At 47.6% G+C, this 19336-nt stretch overlaps 1 protein-coding gene across 4 annotated transcripts in view; it reads right to left on the bottom strand.

Moving 5' to 3' along the window:
- Window positions 1–19336, bottom strand: part of NBEAL1 (neurobeachin like 1) — a 142931-nt gene that overhangs the window by 73997 nt on the left and 49598 nt on the right. For 3 of the 4 annotated variants that reach the window (XR_014007218.1, XM_081190962.1, XM_081190961.1), the window contains exons 10-14: window positions 17036–17142; window positions 10129–10215; window positions 8504–8587; window positions 6308–6406; window positions 4751–5331 (exon numbers count right to left, since the gene is read on the bottom strand). Coding sequence is in view for 3 of the 4 variants with exons in the window: in XM_081190962.1 (XP_081047088.1) it covers window positions 4751–5331; window positions 6308–6406; window positions 8504–8587; window positions 10129–10215; window positions 17036–17142 (958 nt within the window). In the remaining variant the exon portion in view is untranslated. The remainder of the gene's footprint in view (window positions 1–4750; window positions 5332–6307; window positions 6407–8503; window positions 8588–10128; window positions 10216–17035; window positions 17143–19336) is intronic. The other variant, XM_081190963.1, reaches the window with a different exon arrangement.

The raw sequence follows: 19336 nt of genomic DNA, 5'->3' as shown, positions 1-19336 counted from the left end.
TGTGGGAACCACCACTTGAGGCTTCGTTTGGCTGCTGGCTGGGCTTTCTGCCTTTGGCTCGGAGGGGCTCAGAAGTTGAACATACTTGTGCTGGGAATATCCCTTATTTTGGCTGCTGATCCCTTATTTTCGAGGCTGCTGGTCCCTTATTTTCAAATCTGTAAGTTGACAGCTATGCATTGAACTACCTAGCCACTGAAATGCTTCCTGTTATCTAGCAATGTTTAATGCTTCTAAATACCTGGCAGTATCCTTCTACATACAAGGCACCGGATGACTCTATTACTGAGCTCTGTCCGCCTGTCTATAATTTCCTTTCTAAACACTAGCGGTCATCAAGGGTCATTTCACTTTGTGCTGAACTTCCATTAGACAACCTCGGAAATTAAGCAGACTTAAGCCAGGATTATTTGGGAAATTGTTCTTTTAAAGACACATTGAACTGAATACAGTATGTATTTCAATAGGTGGCAATCTTCGCCAACACTATGTTAAATCCCAGGCACAGACAACAGTACAGTGGTACCTCAGGTTACATACGCTTCAGGTTACATATGCTTCACATTACAGACTCCGGTAACCCAGAAATAGTGCTTCAGGTTAAGAACTTTGCTTCAGGATGAGAACAGAAATTGTGCTCTGGCAGTGCGGCGGCAGCAGGAGGCCCCATTAGCTAAAGTGGTGCTTCAGGTTAAGAACAGTTTCAGGTTAAGAACGGACCTCTGGAACGAATTAAGTACTTAACCCGAGGTACCACTGTAGTGTTGTTAGAGAAAACATGAAAATGGGTCACTAATCTATTCCTGTCAGTTTTTTTGTTGTGGTTTTTATTTTTTTAAAAAGATTACTATCTACAGTAGTACTTTACAGTGAAAATAGCCAGTGAAGGTTTGTTGTTGTTTTTTAAAAATATTACTATCTACAGTAGTACTTAACACAATCACTGGCTATTTCATTTCAGTGTAATCAAAAAGGAAGTTCCCTTTACATTTCAAGCTGGAATTATGTTTTTTAGAAGTTATTATATTATATATCAGTTTCAGTGACTTTTTAGGACTCAGGTATGTTGTTATCAGGGGACGTGGGTGGCGCTGTGGGTAAAACCTCAGCGCCTAGGGCTTGCCGATCGCATGGTCGGCGGTTTGAATCCCCGCGGCGGGGTGAGTTCCCGTCTTTCGGTCCCAGCTCCTGCCCACCTAGCAGTTCGAAAGCACCCCTAAGTGCAAGTAGATAAATAGGTACCGCTTTATAGTGGGAAGGTAAATGGCGTTTCCGTGTGCTGCGCTGGTGCTGGCTTGCCAGAGCAGCTTCGTCACGCTGGCCACGTGACCCGGAAGTGTCTCCGGACAGCGCCAGCTCACGGCCTCTTAAGTGAGATGGGCGCACAACCCTAGAGTCGGACATGACTGGCCCGTACGGGCAGGGGTACCTTTACCTTTATGTCGTTATCAGACCTTGCACAACCCCCGTGCAAACTGGCCAGACCCCGAGACCAGCAATACAGAAGACCTCCCAGCTCACCTTGCTTCCAAAAGCAGGGATTTTGGCTGCATTAGGAGCACAGTGGCAGGGAAGGAAGTTCAAATGACCTTGCTCCTATTGGCCCTGCAATCTAAGAGATGGTGCTGTGGTCTAAACCACTGAGCCTCTTGGGCTTGCCAATCAGAAGGTCAGCGGTTCGAATCTCTACAACAGGGCGAGTTCCTGTTGCTCTGTCCCAGCTCCTGCCAACCTAGCAGTTCGAAAGCACACCAGTGCTAGTAGATAAATAGGCACCACTGCGGCGGGAAGGAAAACGGCATGTCCATGCGCTCTGGCTTCCGTTGCGCCAGAAGTGGCTTAGTCATGCTGGTCCCATGCCCTGGAAAAGCTGTCTGTGGACAAACTCCGGCTCCCTAGGCCTGAAACTGAGATGGGTGCCGCAACCCCATAGTCGCCTTTGACTGGACTTAACCATACAGGGGTCCTTTACCTAAGAGATCTCCACAAAGAGACCAAGTCACTGTCACTCTCCACGGCCTGCCCTATAAAAATGACGCATGAGAGCCAGCAAAAACTACGTCCTGCATAGATGAATTCCAAGCGCCGGTCATAACACCCTTCTTTATGCAGACAACAGCATCCTGACTGGCTGGCTGGCCATTGCCAGACAGAGAAAACGAAGGCTCAGTCGAAGGCTGACGGATGCCCTCACCCTTCCAGTATGTTACTGATCACTGGAACTGCTTGGAAAGGAAGTATTTTTCTGCAGGGGGGGCACAGTGGTGCCACCTAAAAAAAATAGACTGACACACTGTGCTCCTATCGACCTCCCCTAAAGGACCTTTAAAAAAAATAAATCTGTGTGTACTTTGAAGAAACTCTGGTAATTTACAGAAGGTTTGGCTGCTGATAAACTATCTTAAATGATAAGATGATGATGATGATGATGATGATGATGATGATGATGATAATAATTATTTATTATTTATACCCCGCCCATCTGGCTGAGTTTCCCCAGCCACTCTGGGCGGCTCCCAATCAAACGTTAAAAACAGTACAGCATTAAATATTATGCTGCAAAAGAGATCAGCTTTGTTGATAAATGTCTTGAGAGGCCTCTTTTACCTGCTTCTGAAATCCCCCGGAGCAGAGAAATCATTTCCCAGCGCTATTTCACTGAGGCTGCATAAGCACCATACGTCAAAAGCACATTTAAAGCTTATTTTCTTCCCAAAAAGTTCCCCAGGGACTATAGTTTGCTAACTCTGTGAGGGGTAAACTGTAATTCCCATGGTTTTCTTGGGGGATGGGAGGGCCACAGTGATGCCACCCACAAACAAAAAGACCGACACAGAGAGCAGAGAGTGAATCTGGCATGGAGGAAGGGGAGAGGGAGGGAAGGCTGAGGTTCGGTGGCCCCAACTCCTTTCCGAAACAACAGTTTCAAATCGTGCAAATGTGCACATGCACACCAGTCGTGTCCTCCTTTTCCTCCATCTCACCCAAGCACACACTCCTTCCTAAGCATTCTTCCTCTTAGTACCCACCTCGGCCTAGTACAGTGTTTCCCAACCGGTGTTCCGCGGCACACTACTGTGCCGTGAGACACCGGCTGGTGTGCCGTGGGAGGGAGGCGGGCGAGAGGCGGCGGCGAGAGGCGGCGGCGGCGGCGAGGATCCGCGTCGAGCCGGGGCGGCTCCGCGGTGGTGGTGCCGAGCGGCGGGGCAGCGCGCGCAAAAGGGAGGCGCGCGAGACAGCGGAGGAGGAGGAGGCCGGCATGTCCGGGCAGCAGCAGCAACAGCAGCAGCAGCAGCAACTCCCGGCGACGGCTCCTCCTCCGCCCGCTATCGCAGCCGCCGCCGCCTCAGCTGCCGCCGCCGCCTCAGCTGCCCTCGCTCTGCTGCCTCCTCCCACCCCGGCAAGGGGGAGGGAAAAAACTTTCATTTCTGTGCGTCCCTCCCAGCGTGACGCTGCGCGCTGACGTCACGGGGCGGGGCTTTAATGGTGGTGTGCCGCGAGATTTTTTTCCGGTAAGCAGGTGTGCCGTTGCCCAAAAACATTTGGGAAACACTGGCCTAGTATACCTGAAGGAGCGTCTCCACCCCCATCGTTCAGCCCAGACACTGAGATCCAGCGCCAAGGGCCTTCTGGCGGTTCCCTCACTGTGAGAAGTGAGGTTACAGGGAACCAGGCAGAGGGCCTTCTCGGTAGTGGCACCCGCCCTGTGAAATTCCCTCCCTTCAGATGTGAAGGAAATAAGCAGCTATCTGACTTTTAGAAGACATCTGAAGGCAGCCCTATTTAGGGAAGTTTTTAATGTTTGATGTTTTATTCTACTTTTACTGCTCTGCCCAGAGTGGCTGGGGAAACCCAGCCAGATGGGCAGGGTATAAATAATAAAATGATGATGATGATGATGCCCTGGGTACAGTGGTACCTCGGGTTACATACGCTTCAGGTTACAGATGCTTCAGGTTAACCCAGAAATAGTACCTCAGGTTAAGAACTTTGCTTCAGGATGAGAACAGAAATTGTGTGGCAGCAGCAGCAGGAGGCCCCATTAGCTAAAGTGGTGCTTCAGGTTAAAAACAGTTTCAGGTTAAGAACAGACCTCCAGAACGAATTAAGTTCTTAACCCGAGGTACCACTGTACACAGCTGGCCTCGGCCCAGTATACCTGAAGGAGCCTCTCCACCCCCATCGTTCTGCCCGGACGCTGAGGTCCAGCGCCAAGGGCCTTCTGCCGGTTCCCTCATGGCGAGAAGCAAAGCTATAGGGAACCAGGCAGAGGGCCTTCTCGGTAGTGGCGCCCGCCCTGTGGAACACCCTCCCATCAGATGTCAAAGCGATAAACAACTACCTGACATTCAGAAGACATCTGAAGGCAGCCCTGTTCAGGGAAGTTTTTAATGTGTGACATTTTGGTGTATTTTTGGTCTCTGTGGAAACCGCCCAGAGTGGCTGGGGAAACCCAACCAGATGGGCGGGGTACAAATAATAAATTATTATTATCATTATTATTATTATTACTTACAAAGCTTTCCCACTCTGCCCCGCCTTCCAAAACCCACAACAGGCTTCTTCCTTAACGTTAATCGGCTGTGCAATGGGGCTGCTTAAAACTAAGATCAGCTATGTTGCCATGTAGAGGAAGTCAAGCCCACAGCTGTTCAAAAGGGCATCAAAAAAGCATGTGAACCTCAGCTTGCTTGCCAATTGCCACAGATCTGGCAATTCCCCCTCTTTCCCGCCATGGCAGTCGCCATACCTGTAGAGCTGTTTCCTCTTGGGCCCCTTGCCGCTGGCACCAGGAGTCGTTTGTTCTTGGTCCAGGCACAGCCAAGCGCTGAAAGCAAAGGCAGAACCCGGCCACTTGTGAATAGGTGGGACGGCGATGCCCGCCATGCTGTGGGAGAGGTCGAAATATTGCAAGGCGCTATCCAGGCCCTGCTTCCGAGCCATCGTCAGAATTGCGCGCATCACCGGGACAACGTAAGGGTGTGTCTGTTTGGGGTCCTTAGTCCTCAGCAGCCGAATGAGCTGGTGGAGTTCTTCGGAGCTCATCGACTGGCTCCCCAGAGAGCCCAAGAGGACGATCAGGTTCTCGGCGCAGGCTCCGTGGAGCAGGGTGTGTTGGCCGAGGGTCTCCACGATGCGGATGACCATGTTCGTATTGACACAGACAGCCCGGCTCTGCCGGTTGATGCAGCAAATTCGCTTCAGCAAGCTTGAGATGAAGACCTGGAGATCGTGCGACTCGAGCTCTGGGAGCCACTGAATCAACAACAACAAGGGCTGGACGTTGCTTATGCCCAGCAAACCAACAGACGCATGCTCACCTTCAACGGCCTTTGTGGAAAGGAAACGGAATGGTTACCAGAAGCTAACGGGAACAGCGGCAACAGCAGCAACAGGAGAGTTTGTGGCACCTGAAAGACCTGCAGATTTTTGTGTGGCTTAAGGCTGCCACTGACTTTCATGGAGGCCACGAGCGAATGGCACTAGACAAGAGCTTATGCTAACATAAAGCCAGCGTCTCTTTCGCATGCCACAAAGATTTCTGCTGAAACAGAGTAACTTGGGCTCTAGAAATTATTGGATAGTAATTTATTTGCAAATTAAAGCTCATTTCCACAACATACCATATTTTTCGCTCTATAAAACGCACCAGACCACAAGACGCACCTAGTTTTTGGAGGAGGAAAACAAGAAAAAAAATATTCTGAATCTCAGAAGCCAGAACAGCAAGAGGGATCGCTGCGCAGTGAAAGCAGGAATCCCTCTTGCTGTTCTGGCTTCTGGGATAGCTGCGCAGCCTGCATTCACTCCATAACACACACACACATTTCCCCTTACTTTTTAGGAGGGAAAAGGTGAGCCTTATAGAGCAAAAAATACGGTATATGTGAGCATGTATTACAGAGAGACAGAAAGAGAGAGAGAGAGAGAGAGAGAGAGAGAGAGAGAGAGAGAGAGAATATTAAGTATAAATGAAATCAAAAGGCTCTGGGGTATTTCTACAGCCGTCTGTATATACAATAAGAAACAAGAATTGGTCACCATTTCCTTTTGTGTGCATTTTGACTTTGCAAAAAAACACCATGAATCTAACACTGCCTTGTTTTCTCTACACTCACATGTGTATATGCATGTGTGTAGCAAGTGTGTGGCAAATGGTTTCAAGCACAGGACAAAATGGACTTTAGGTCATAAAAAGCTTATGGTACGGTAAATCTGTTAGGCTCTGCCGCCAAGAATCTTCCGTTGTTTTGGCTGCAACCGACAATTTTTTTTTAGAAATTTCCATAACAAGCAGATGTCTCACCATATTCAAAAGTTCTTCAAGCAGTTCCCGTGACGGCTGACCCATAGATTTTAGGACCTCAAATATATGGGCATAACCGATCCGCTCCTTAAACACCTCCTGAGGGGGTAAAATTAATATTGCATATAAGCAGCATACTGTTCACAAAGATATGGACATTTCTTTAAGCTGAAGCTCAACCTACCAAGCAACAGAAATTACAAGGTAACTGTATGCTCCCCCCAAAAAAATTCTGCAGCAAAACAAGCCACAATACAGTGGTGCCCCGCAAGACGAATGCCTCGCAAGACGGAAAACTCGCTAGACGAAAGAGTTTTCCGTTTTGGAGGTGCTTCGCAAAACGAATTTCCTATGGGCTTGCTTCGCAAGACGACAATGTCTTGCGAGTTCCTGCTGGTTTCCCCCCCCCCCTTTTTCTAAGCCGCTAAGCCGCTTATAGCTGATCCGATTAGCAGATAAGCCGCTAAAAGCCGCTAATAGCGCTAATCCGCTAATCCTTCAATGGGCTTGCTTCGCAAGACGAAAAAACCGCTAGACGAAGAGAATCACAGAACGGATTCTTTTCGTCTTGCGAGGCACCACTGTATCTAGGTAGCAACCCCCAGTATGAAAACCAAGAGCAATGATTTGATGTTCCACAATCTTCAAATATAATTCAGCCTACATAGTGAACCAACAGCCTTCTCCTCCGTGAAATGCACAGTTGCACAAGTGGTTCGATCCACCACTAAATGCTGGCTGAGGATGGGCCTACTGGTGCACCAGAAAAAGGCAGGAATTTGAACTGAATCCCTTGTGACTACAAGTGAGCGACGCTACTTCGAAAAGAATGTGAAAACAACAGAAATCCCTGCAAAGAGAACACACCAATATTGGGGAGAAATGTTCTAACGTTTCCAAGCCCCCTTTTGCCTCTGCGATGGTGTTTCAACTGTATAGAGTTTTTAAGGTAGGGGGGCATTTAAAAATGTGATTTCTCTCTTCCACCACCTGCCGACCCACCACCTGAAGGGATGCAGCCAATTCTAGTCCTCTTAGCACGCTACCAACACATTCTGCTAAAGGTGCAGGATCAGGCCTGAGCGGGACAGCCTCTGTGGCATACAACACATTATTATTATTATTATTATTATTATTATTATTATTATTATTATTATACAGTCGTACCTTGGATCCCAAAAGCATTGCAAGTCAAAAATTTTGGCTCCCGAACGCCGCAAACCTGGAAATGAGTGTTCTGGTTTGCAAACGTTCTTTGGTATCCAAACGTCCGACAGGGCTTCCGCGACTTCCGACTGGCTGCAGGAGCTTCCTGCAGCCAATGAGAAGCCACGCTTTGATTCCCGAACGTTTTGGAAGTCGAACGGACTCCGGTTGACTTCCGAGGTACGACTGTACTGCCCTATACCCGGAGGTCTCAAAATATAAACATAAATCAAAATATGAAAGCAAAAAATATATATAATCAAAATAAAAACAACATTCACTTGTCAGGGATGTGAAATATAGCCGGCTGCACTCTCTGTGATCCTTTCCAGTCAAATAATCACTGCCCTAAAAAGAACTGTCAATATAATGACAGAGTGGGGCATGCTCTAGTTATCTCTCGCTTGGACTACTGCAATGCGCTCTATGTGGGGCTACCTTTGAAGGTAACTCAGAAACTACAACTAATCCAGAATGTGGCAGCTAGACTGGTGACTGGGGGCGGCCGCCGGGACCACTTAACACCGGTCTTGAAAGACCTACATTGGCTCCCAGTACGTTTCCAAGCACAATTCAAAGTGCTGGTGTTGACCTTTAAAGCCCTAAACGACCTCGGCCCAGTATACCTGAAGGAGCGTCTCCACCCCCATCATTCTGCCCGGACGCTGAGGTCCAGCGCCGAGGGCCTTCTGGCGGTTCCCTCATGGCGAGAAGCAAAGCTACAGGGAACCAGGCAGAGGGCCTTCTTGGTAGTGGCGCCCGCCCTGTGGAACGCCCTCCCATCAGATGTCAAAGAGATAAACAACTACCTGATATTCAGAAGACATCTTAAGGCAGCCCTGTTCAGGGAAGTTTTTAATGTGTGACATCTTAGTTTATTTTTGGTCTTTGTGGAAACCGCCCAGAGTAGTATTATTATTATTATTATTATTATTATTATTATTATTATTATTATTAGGGCGTCAACTGCTCCGAGGAAGTTTTGCTTACCTTAGCAGCAGGAGATTTGTGCATCACAGCTGTAAGGGCTCGGATGGCTGATACCGCCAAGCAGTCTAGCTGTCCCTGAAATACCTACGAGCAGCAAAAAGACACAAGGTGTTACGGACAGTCGAGTAACCACTGCCACCTTGGAGGCCAACAGCCCACCCCGTTCTTTCGTGTTAGCGTGAACAAACAATTTCATTCGCATGCTTCCCAATCATCTCCCCAACGCCCCCCTGCGCCCCAAACCCCCCTCAAAGGCATGGATTTTATGACACCACAACCTACAAGAGAGAGGACGCGAGAGAAGGGTAGGCAGATATCTCAAGAGAAAGGAGGAGGAGGAAAGAAGGATTCACACATACCCAGGAAGACGGTTGGACTGACATTTTCTCCATGCTTTTAATGGACAATCTCAAGAGGGAGGAACGAACAAGGCTAGCCTATGCATATCTAGCCAGCTTCCTGGCCATGCGGGTAATCAATAGTTAGTCTCAGTCCATGCTCCAGCACATGACATCTTCTTAAACAGATTCTTAATTGCGCCTGCATAGTTTCACGATAATTCGATAATTTGTTAACCCCATAGCGCTTTCCATGCAAGGGGCATCACTAGTCTCTCGTCTCGAAAAAGTCACAATGCTTTTTTGTTCTGTCAAATGGGGGGGGGGCGTATTTTTTTCTGTTTGAGAAACTAGAAATATTTTGTCACCCAAATCCGCTTGTGAATCTGCACAGTAAGACTGTGTGTATAAAGGGCATTTCATCTGGACTGCACAAAAACAAACAGGAGTTTTTAAAAATAAAAATAAACAAAGGTTGTTAGCTGAATTAGCTCTTAGGCAGTGATCACCATGCTGACTTATTAGCAGATTAATTTAGACAGAATGGGGGTTCAGGCAAGTGTATTGTTTTCACCTGTTTCAGTCGTTCTGCACAAGAACCTATTTGTTATCAAAGCTCCTACCATTTCTAAAGAAGTCATGAGGTAAGATCTGGCATTTTACATTCTCTCATGATGGAAAACATTTTTAAAAATTAAGCCACCAATTGCTCCCCGCCTCCCAAATTCAGTCTGTCCATTGTACCGTGAACAATGATTGGTTTTATTTTTATTTCATTTCATCATTATTTTTTGCAACAGAATCAAGACATCACATCCAATCGCACAGATTTGACAAAACCCCAAAAGCCCAAATACACCACAGCGCTTAGAAAGATGAATGGACGAGGGTGGGGGAAGAAAAGAAAGAAAGAAAGAAAGAAAGAAAGAAAGAAAGAAAGAAAGAAAGAAAGAAAGGCAGAACTAAAATAAAACGAAATCACCAAGTTGGTAGTTTTGAAACTGGAGTTCTCTTCCTGGACTTCACCTTCCTCCGTTTAAAAAATAAAACGCGACAAATATTGTACGTATCAAATGCTTTGACATTTTTGTTGGCCTAATAACGGCACCACCTTAATACGGATTTTGGAATGCTTAAGCCTTGAAGCGCCTTTAAACCTAGCTTGTGTTTTTCGGTTAGTTAAGACAAACTAAATCTTAGGGACAAGGAAGGTGTTTCAGAGGTGAAGTACAGGAAAGGTCTCGTTCAACCGATTGCCACTGCGCCTCAGCTTCAACTCAAAGATACCTGTTCCTGATTCATTTCTGTCAGTAATTTGTTGGCAAGGTCTTTCTCAGTCTTGTCTGCCACCTGACTGTTAGCATTTAAAAACAGCTGTTAAAAACGGGAGATAAGAATAAATGGGAACAGGCGTGTTAAACAGTCAATCTGCAGGCCCGAGACAATAAAGGCTGGAGCAAACATCTCACTAACCGGCAAGTTAACACAATGGCTGTAACAAATAAAGGGCCCCTTTTTTCCAGAAGGAAATAACTAGGATTGGGGGATATTTTTCCTCCTTTCCAGATGTCGTCTCAAGAAATGCAAAATATGGAGATAGGAAACAGTCACTGCCCACGGAAACATAGGAGGAGAATGCCAAGATCTGACAATTCTGATCTCCTCCAAACCACACCTCTCAAAGCATGGTGTTGATAATAGAATTGTGGGGGTGCATTATGTATTGTTTCGACGGGCCTCTTGAATGCATTTGGCCCATGCAAATATAACACCCTGATCTTTTAAATCACGCGGGTGGCGCTGTGGGTTAAACCACAGAGCCTAGGACTTGCTGATCAGAAGGTCGGCGGTTCAAATCCCCGCGGCGGGGTGAGCTCCCGTTGCTCGGTCCCTGCTCCTGCCAACCTAGCAGTTCGAAAGCATGTCAAAGTGCAAGTAGATAAATAGGTACCGCTCCAGCGGGAAGGTAAACAGTGTTTCCGTGCGCTGCTCTGGTTCGCCAGAAGCGGCTTAGTCATGCTGGTCACATGAAGCTGTACGCCAGCTCCCTCAGCCAATAGAGAGAGATGAGTGCCGAAACACCAGAGTCGGCCACGACTGGACCTAATGGTCAGGGGTCCCTTTACATTTACCTTTACTAAACTGGTTCACTCTTAACCAGAATTTGCATGTGCACTTTGAACCGTATTTTCAAACCCTAGTCTATAGAGAGGAACCAGGTTACTTGGTTACCTTATTTCCTTGGGATGTAATAAGGTAAAAGGTAAGGGACCCCAGGATGCTTAAGTTCAGTCAAAGGAAATTATGGGGTGCGGCGCTTATCTCGCTTTCAGATCAAGGGAGCCGGCATTTGTCCACAGACAGCTTTCCGGGTCATGTGGCCAGCAGGACTAAATCGCTCCTGGAACACCGTGATGGAAACTACAGGGCACAGAAATGCCGTTTACCTTCCCGCCGCAGTGGTACCTATTTATCTACTTGCACTGGTGTGCTTTCGAACTGCTAGGTTGGCAGGAGCTGGGACAAAGCAACGGGAGCTCACCCCGTCACACGGATTCGAACCGCCGACCTTTTGATCTGCAAGCCCAAGAGGCTCAGTGGTTTAGACCACAGCGCCACCCGCATCCCTCATACCTTGGGGTGTGTGGGGTTCTGAAAGAGTAGTGCCTCTGTGGTGGGGGGCATGTTGTGCTCCTTCTGTGGAAGTTTTTCCGACTTTGGTCCCCACCCTGCACTCAGCTCTCACCTGTGGTTTCTAGAAGCTGTCAGCACATGACAGCAGCCGCACCCAGGAAACGGCTTCAAGTGGCCAGCTAAACCAGTGTTTCCCAACCTTTTTTGGGCAAAGGCACACTTGTTTGATGAAAAAAATTTCGAGGCACACCACCATTACAGCCCCGTGACGTCAGCGCGCAGCGTCACGCCGGGAGGGACGCACGAAAGTGTATTTTTTCCCTCCCCCTTGCCGGGGAACCTCCAAGCTTTGGGGGTGGGGGGGGAGGAGGCAGCAAAGCGAGGCAGGAAGGAGAGCGCGGCTTGGCTGGGTGAGCTTTGGCAGGGGCAGGGAATGAGAGCCGCGAGGCGGGCGCTGCGGACGGAGGCACTGCCCGCCGAGCTCGCAGGCAGCCAGGCAGGCAGACGGCGAGAGCCCCGCGCTGGGCGGCGTCTCCTCGCCGCCGCCGCCCCGCCTCTCGCCACCCGACTCGCCCGCCTCCCTCCAGGCAACATCTCGCGGCACACCAGGCAACATCTCGCGGCACACTAGTGTGCCGCGGAACAGTGGTTGGGAAACACTGAGCTAAACCAAGTGAAGGCAGCCAATGGGTCTAGCAGGTGGGCTACTCAACCTGGGAAAGGAGCCCACTGAGGAGAAGGAAAACTCAACCTCAGCTGCCTTGTGGGATATCTTCGGGAAAAGGAAAGGCTAAGGCTCCAGGGATCAGCAAATTTTTTCAGCAGGCGGCCGGTCCACTGTCCCTGACCTTGTGGGGGGCCGGATTATATTTTGGAACAAAATATGAACGAATTCCTATGCCCCACAAATAACCCAGAGATGCATTTTAAATAAAAGCACACATTCTACTCATGTAAAAACACCAGGCAGGCCCAAATCAACGAGGCCAAAAGGTGGGTCTTATCTGGGCATCCCAGGACCTCCATATACGCTGCCCAGGCTTGCACCCCAAGAAAGTCACTTTGGTGCTGCTAACATAGTGGTTTGACTTCACCGCTGCACGTGCAAACTCCATTGTCTCTCGAGACAGACGGATATCAACAAGTAGTTATTTCCTTATGCTTATTTCATTTATACAGTGGTACCTCGGGTTACATACGCTTCAGGTTACATAGGCTTCAGGTTACAGACTCCGCTAACCCAGAAATATTACCTCGGGTTAAGAACTTTGCTTCAGGATGAGAACAGAAATCGTGCTCTGGCGGCGCAGAAGCAGCAGGAGGCCCCATTAGCTAAAGTGGTGCTTCAGAACAGTTTCAGGTTGAGAACGGACCTCCGGAACAAATTAAGTACGTAAGCAGAGGTACCACTGTATTCCGCTTTTCCTCCAAGCTGCTCAAGCATCACACTGACTCTCTAGTTAAGGCCAGGGAAATTGCTGCTAAACCACCTGAATTACATCTAGCTTATCTACTCCAGGACATTGACTCTTATAGAACATTACAGGTTGCTAGATTCCTGATTTCAGTTCTGTCATATACAAGACTTCATGGAATGCTGCATGACTATTAAAAATTCAGTAAACTCTATGCACCATCTTTATCTTCAAGCCCATAACACGGTACATCTAGAGATTATGCGTTGAAATATTTTAGTTGATATTTTAGATTGTAAAATGCTATTGATTTTATCTATTGATTTTTATCTATTGATTTGTTTTACCTTGTGGGCTTATAGCCGAATAAAGTATTATCTATCTATCTATCTTGAGGGAGAGGGAACACTTTTATCCTGATGGTGTGATCCCACTCTCTTAAATCACAACTGAAATCTGGAGAGTTAGGTCTTCCCTAGCCAAGCTGGGACATGGACACCTCCCCAATTCTATCCTCACAACGACCCAGCTAGCCCTGGGGATTATTTAACTGAATTTTTGATTTTTATTGTTATTCATGTTTTTATACTGTATTTTATGCTGCTTTTATAATTAAGTGTTTTAAAGTGTTTTAAATTTGTTGTTAGCCGCCCTGAGCCTGGTTTTTGAACCAGGAAGGACGGGGTATAAATAAATTATTATTATTATTATTACTCCAAACCACGCCTTGGGACCATTATAAGGGTCTGCTCCTTCAAGCGCAAGACGTTTTCCCTCCGCATATGTGAGGGAAAAACATACCTAACATAATTTATGGAAGTACAAGGAAAAAGAACATTATGAAGTAACCTACGTGAGTTCAACATGACCAAAAAAAAAGGGGGGACCCCAAAACTAGCACAAAACACACAAATGTTTAATTATTTAATTATTATTTTAATCATTTCCCTGCCCCTATGTTTTTAGCTGTTCTTATTTTATCAGTAAGCTGCCTTGAAACCCTGCCCGGGGAAAAAGTCAGGATATAAATGTAACAATAGTAATTAATAATAACAACAATGGTGACGATGTTAGCCATTATAGATTGTTCAGGTTGCCCAACACATACCCACACATGCCATGCCCATCGCTCCAGCACCCATGAATGCCCAACATAACCCTAAAAAATGCTCTCAAGGATGAGGGGCACTATTCAGAATGTAATCCAATGCACTGCGTGGGGATGTATCATGAAGAGAAAAATCGGCAGAAACCCCAGAAGCACTAATAATAATAATAATGATAATAATAATAATAATTTATTATTTATACCCAGCCCATCTGGCTGAGTTTCCCCAGTCACTCTGGGCGGCTCCCAATCGAGTGTTAAAAACAGTACAGCATTAAATATTAAAAACTTCCCTAAACAGGGCTGCCTTCAGATGTCTTTTAAAGATAGGATAGCTGCTTATTTCCTTCACATCCTTCACAAGGGAGGGTGTTCCACAGGGTGGGCGCCACCACCGAGAAGGCCCTTGGCGCTGGATCTCAGTGTCCAGGCTGAACGATGGGGGTGGAGACTCACTGGTCCATCAAACACAGTACAGTGGTACCTCGGGTTACATACGCTTCAGGTTACATACGCTTCAGGTTACAGACTCCTCTAACCTATAAATATTACCTTGGTAAGAACTTTGCTTCAGGATGAGAACAGAAATCGTGCTCCGGCGGCACGGCGGCAGCAGGAGGCCCCATTAGCTAAAGTGGTGCTTCAGGTTAAGAACAGTTTCAGGTTAAGAACAGACCTCCGGAACGAATTAAGTTCTTAAACCGAGGTACCACTGTAGTGGCTAGAAATGTGTGCTGCAGTTCATCAGCTCAGCCAAGTCGGATGAGCTGGAAAGCCTAGAGGGACCTGGGATGGCCTTATAGGGTTGTCATACGTCCAGATTCAAACGGCAAAATTAACTACTAGGGGAAATTCAAAAAATCGGCAAAATGTCCAGGTTTTTGCCAAGAGAACCGGGAGGTGTGTGTTTGAATCTCACTTTTTTGCCTTTTGGGGGCGAATCCCCTGGGGGGAAAAACTCAACAACTTTGAGGTTCATTCCCCAAAAGAAAAGCTCACAACCTTTGGGGAGATTTCTCCCCCCAAAAACGCTCAACAACATTTTACTTCTTGAAACACGGCAACCCTACCTTACAGAACTACTGCCTGATACGAAGTAAATACACAGCCTTGCCCCCCCAAAAAACCCAAACATCCTCTGTTCTGTGCATCATAGCACATGCTGGAAACCTATCCACAAGAAGGACGCTGTTGCCTTCCATGATTTTTTCCATGCTGCCTGTCCCCCCAGAAGAAGAAGTTTGGATTTGATATCCCGCTTTATCACTACCCGAAGGAGTCTCAAAGCGGCTAACATTCTCCTTTCCCTTCCTCCCCCACAACAAACACTCTGTGAGATGAGTGGGGCTGAGAGACTTCAGAGAAGTGTGACTGGCCCAAGGTCACCCAGCAGCTGCATGTGGAGGAGCGGAGACGCAAACCTGGTTCACCAGATTACGAGACTACTGCTCTTAACCACTAGGGAGGGGGCCAGGGCAAGTACAGCAGCTACATAATGTGCTTCGGTGATAAACAGCACAGAAAGGAAACATAGCCATGACCTGAGCTAATTGATGGGTTTAAACAACCCAACCTTAGGATTCCCTCTGCAAGTAAGACCAACACTGACATCTCAGGAATTAACAACTACTGGATCATTGATTTTGCAAGGCTATTAGGCATTGAGAATGAAACTATATTGAATGTTGTTTACCGGGACTAGTATCACAGCCCTATCCTGGCTTACACAGAAGTAAGTCCCACTGATTTCAAAAGAGCATAGTAAATATCTTGTTGGCAAGATGCAATTCCACACACAAAGGTATTGCATAGGCATAAAAGGTGACGTTCTTCAATAATTTGCAGACTAGGATCCAGGGTTTGGGAAACGTTCTCTCTCTCTCTCACCTTCCCCTCTCCAGAGTGAATCCTCCCTTCCATGTTTGTTAGCCATGCTTCAGAGTGCTAGACATGTACAGTGGTACCTCGGGTTACATACGCTTCAGGTTACAGACTCCGCTAACCCAGAAATAGTACCTCAGGTTAAGAACTTTGCTTCAGGATGAGAACAGAAACCGTGCTCTGGCGGCACGGCGGCAGCTGGAGGCCCCTTTAGTTAAAGTGGTGCTTCAGGTTAAGAACAGTTTCAGGTTAAGAACGGACCTCCAGAACGAATTAAGTACTTAACCCGAGGTACCACTGTATCAGCACTAAAATGGTTAATGCCAGCCAGGGTTCTCTTAACAAGGGTCTGCAAACCTTCTAATAGCCCAGTCCTAGGTTTGCATGGGAACCACGGTTAACGTTAACCATCTTTTGTGAAAGTGGACATGCAGGAGCGATTCTATGCCTGTCTACTCAGAAGAAAGTCCCACTGTGTTCCGTAGGATTTACTCCCAGGTGTATAGGACTGAAGCCCAAACCATATGGTAACAAGAGAGGAAGAGAGAAAGAAATTACTCTGGAGCAGGCGGGAAGGATAGAAAGCACTTAACTCCAAGGATGGCTCCCAGTTTGCAAATTATTTGCTAATTCTGCTGCACTGAAAGAAACAGCACACCCAATATGACTAGGAGAAAGCACTTTTCTGAAGCATTCAGCTACTTCTGTACAAAAAGAGGCTTGCCACATGATTCACTGCTATCTAGATTAACAAAGAACTATAGGAAACTAAAAAGAAAACTTGTGGATTGTGTGCTTGGCGAGAGAAACGTGATATTAATTTACTTTTCACGGCCTGCCCCTGACACCAACATAACAATTTTAAGGGCATCTGGAGTAAAAGATGCATATCTGCATAACAATCCAAAAACACACACACGCCCCCACTGCCGCCTCAAAGGCTCTTGAAGCATTCAGAGTATTAAGTACATGGAAGAAGTACAAGTTGTTCCTTGGCAAGGTAACATTGCTGCTCGCATCGAGTTATTTTGTACACAGCAATGGTGAAGATTTTATCTAATGTATGGACAAGGTATTAGGAACAACTGAGCTCTTACAAAAGCTGGATAGTATTTTTAAGAAATAAAGATTAGCTCTTATACAACCTTCTGTTTACCTTGCAATTTTGCAGCAGGCGAATCAGATGTTCAAAGCAGTTGCTGTTAAGGAAAATGGCTTGCAGAACAGGCCTGTCTGTGCAGTCTAACATGGCGGTGATGGTATCTAAGGAGGTGAAAGTGAAAATCAAAGAGAAATACAGTATATAATTTGACATTTCGCTCTAGGGGGCTTAGTTTGGTCAGAATCAAGTACACACTTCCAGAATTAATGCTAAATACATGACTTCTGGTAAATAGGCCACTATAGCTGCCAGAAGGCTGTGAAGATTTGTGTTCCAGACTTTTTTGACTCATCTACCCATCTACTATCTGAAACCAAAGGGGCACATTTGTTGCAAGATGGGAAATTATCAGCTACTACTACCTAAGAAGGGGACGCGGGTGGCGCTGTAGGTTAAACCACAGATCCTAGGACTTGCTGATCAGAAGGTCAGCGGTTCGAATCCCCGTGACGGAGTGAGTGCCCGTTGCTCGGTCCCTGCTCCTGCCAACCTAGCAATTTGAAAGCACACCAGTGCAAGTAGATAAATAGGTACCGCTCGGGCGGGAAGGGAAACGGCGTTTCCGTGCGCTGCTCTGGTTCGACAGAAGCGGCTTAGTCATGCTGGCCACATGACCCGGAAGCTGTACGCTGGCTCCCTCGGCCAATAAAGCGAGGTGAGCGCTGCAACCCCAGAGTCGGCCATGACTGGGCCTAATGGTCAGGGGTCCCTTTACCCTTTACCTTTACTACCTAAGAAATATAAGGTGGAATGCAACATTGTGCTAAGGAGATCGTCGCGTCAGTGCAAGCATTTCTGCTTGCCAGACAGAACAATCTCCCCTCTTCCTCCTCCCCGCTGTTCTGGGGTTCTCCCAACCCTCCCAAATAGATTTAGGGAGGGCATGAGGGACAGGAGTGGCAGGGGGTGACAGTCTCATTGCTCTAGAGCAGTGTTTCCCAACCACTGTTCCGCGGCACACTAGTGTGCCGCGAGATGTTGCCTGGTGTGCCGCGAGATGTTGCCTGGAGGGAGGCGAGGCGGCGGCGGCGAGGAGAGGCCACCCAGCGCGGGGCTCTCGCCGTCTGCCTGCCTGGCTGCCTGCGAGCTCGGCGGGCAGCGCCTCCGTCCGCAGCGCCCGCCTCGCGGCTCTCATTCCCTGCCCCTGCCAAAGCTCACCCAGCCAAGCCGCGCTCTCTTTCCTGCCTCGCTTTGCTGCCTCCTCCCCCCCCCCACCCCCAAAGCTTGGAGGTTCCCCGGCAAGGGGGAGGGGAAAAAATTGAAACTTACACTTTCGTGCGTCCCTCCCGGCGTGACGCTGCGCGCTGACGTCACGGGGCTGTAATGGTGGTGTGCCTCGAGATTTTTTTCATCAAACAAGTGTGCCTTTGCCCAAAAAAGGTTGGGAAACACTGCTCTAGAGGGACTCATTGCACTGGCTTCCAAGAGTGCAAAAACTTAGCCCATTTACAGGTACACTTGGAAGTGTGGGAACAGCATGATTATGTTCTTACAGGTGAGGGGTGGCAGAGAAGGACACATTCTTTTGTCTGCTTCTGGGAGAACTGAATAGACACATCCGAAATGGTTGTGTGTTTTTTAGCTGACCGGTTTTTTTTAATACTTGCAATTGGCTTAATGCAAGCTCCCCCGGTATTACAAATATTGAAGACCAGCACCGAAAATGCCTAAATAAATAAATACCACGTGTACACAAACACTGGCTAGGTGAAACTGAAGACTATGTAAGATGTGCTTGTTTTCCTTTTCCAGGAAACGCGCAGAGGAAACACAGGTGATTTTATATATTCTCTCCCCCCACTGTGAATCAGTGATAAAGTTATTATAATTTGAGAGAGTTATTTCAGATGCTGGATGCTGCCAGTAGTTTTTGTGTATGTTTAGAATCTACTGCACTTAGGAGGCAACTAAGTATATACCGTATTTTTCGCTCTATAGGACGCACTTCCCCCCTCCAAAAATTAAGGGGAAATGTGTGTGCATCCTATGGAGCGAACACAGGCTCCTTGGCTTCAGCAATAGCAACGCAAAGCCTCCGAAGCGCAGAGGGAGCACTCCCTCCGCACTCCGGAGGCTTCGCGTTGTTTTCGCTGAAGCCTGGAGAGCGAGAGGGGTCGGTGCACACCGACCCCTCTCACTCTCCAGGCTTCAGGGATAGCTGCCTGAAGCCTTTGGAGCGCAGCGGGAACTCGTGCTGCGCTCCAAAGGCTTCAGGTTCCTTTTGCTGAAGCCGGGAGAGCAAGACTCTCCTGGCTTCAGCAGAGTGGGAAAGCTGCGCAGCGCCCCTTCAGCGAA

The sequence above is a fragment of the Podarcis bocagei genome (genome assembly GCF_964188305.1).
Source record: "Podarcis bocagei genome assembly, chromosome: 1".
Lineage (NCBI taxonomy): Eukaryota > Metazoa > Chordata > Lepidosauria > Squamata > Lacertidae > Podarcis > Podarcis bocagei.
The sequence above is the reverse complement of the archived record's forward strand: the minus strand, read 5'-3'. Positions and strand labels throughout refer to the sequence as shown.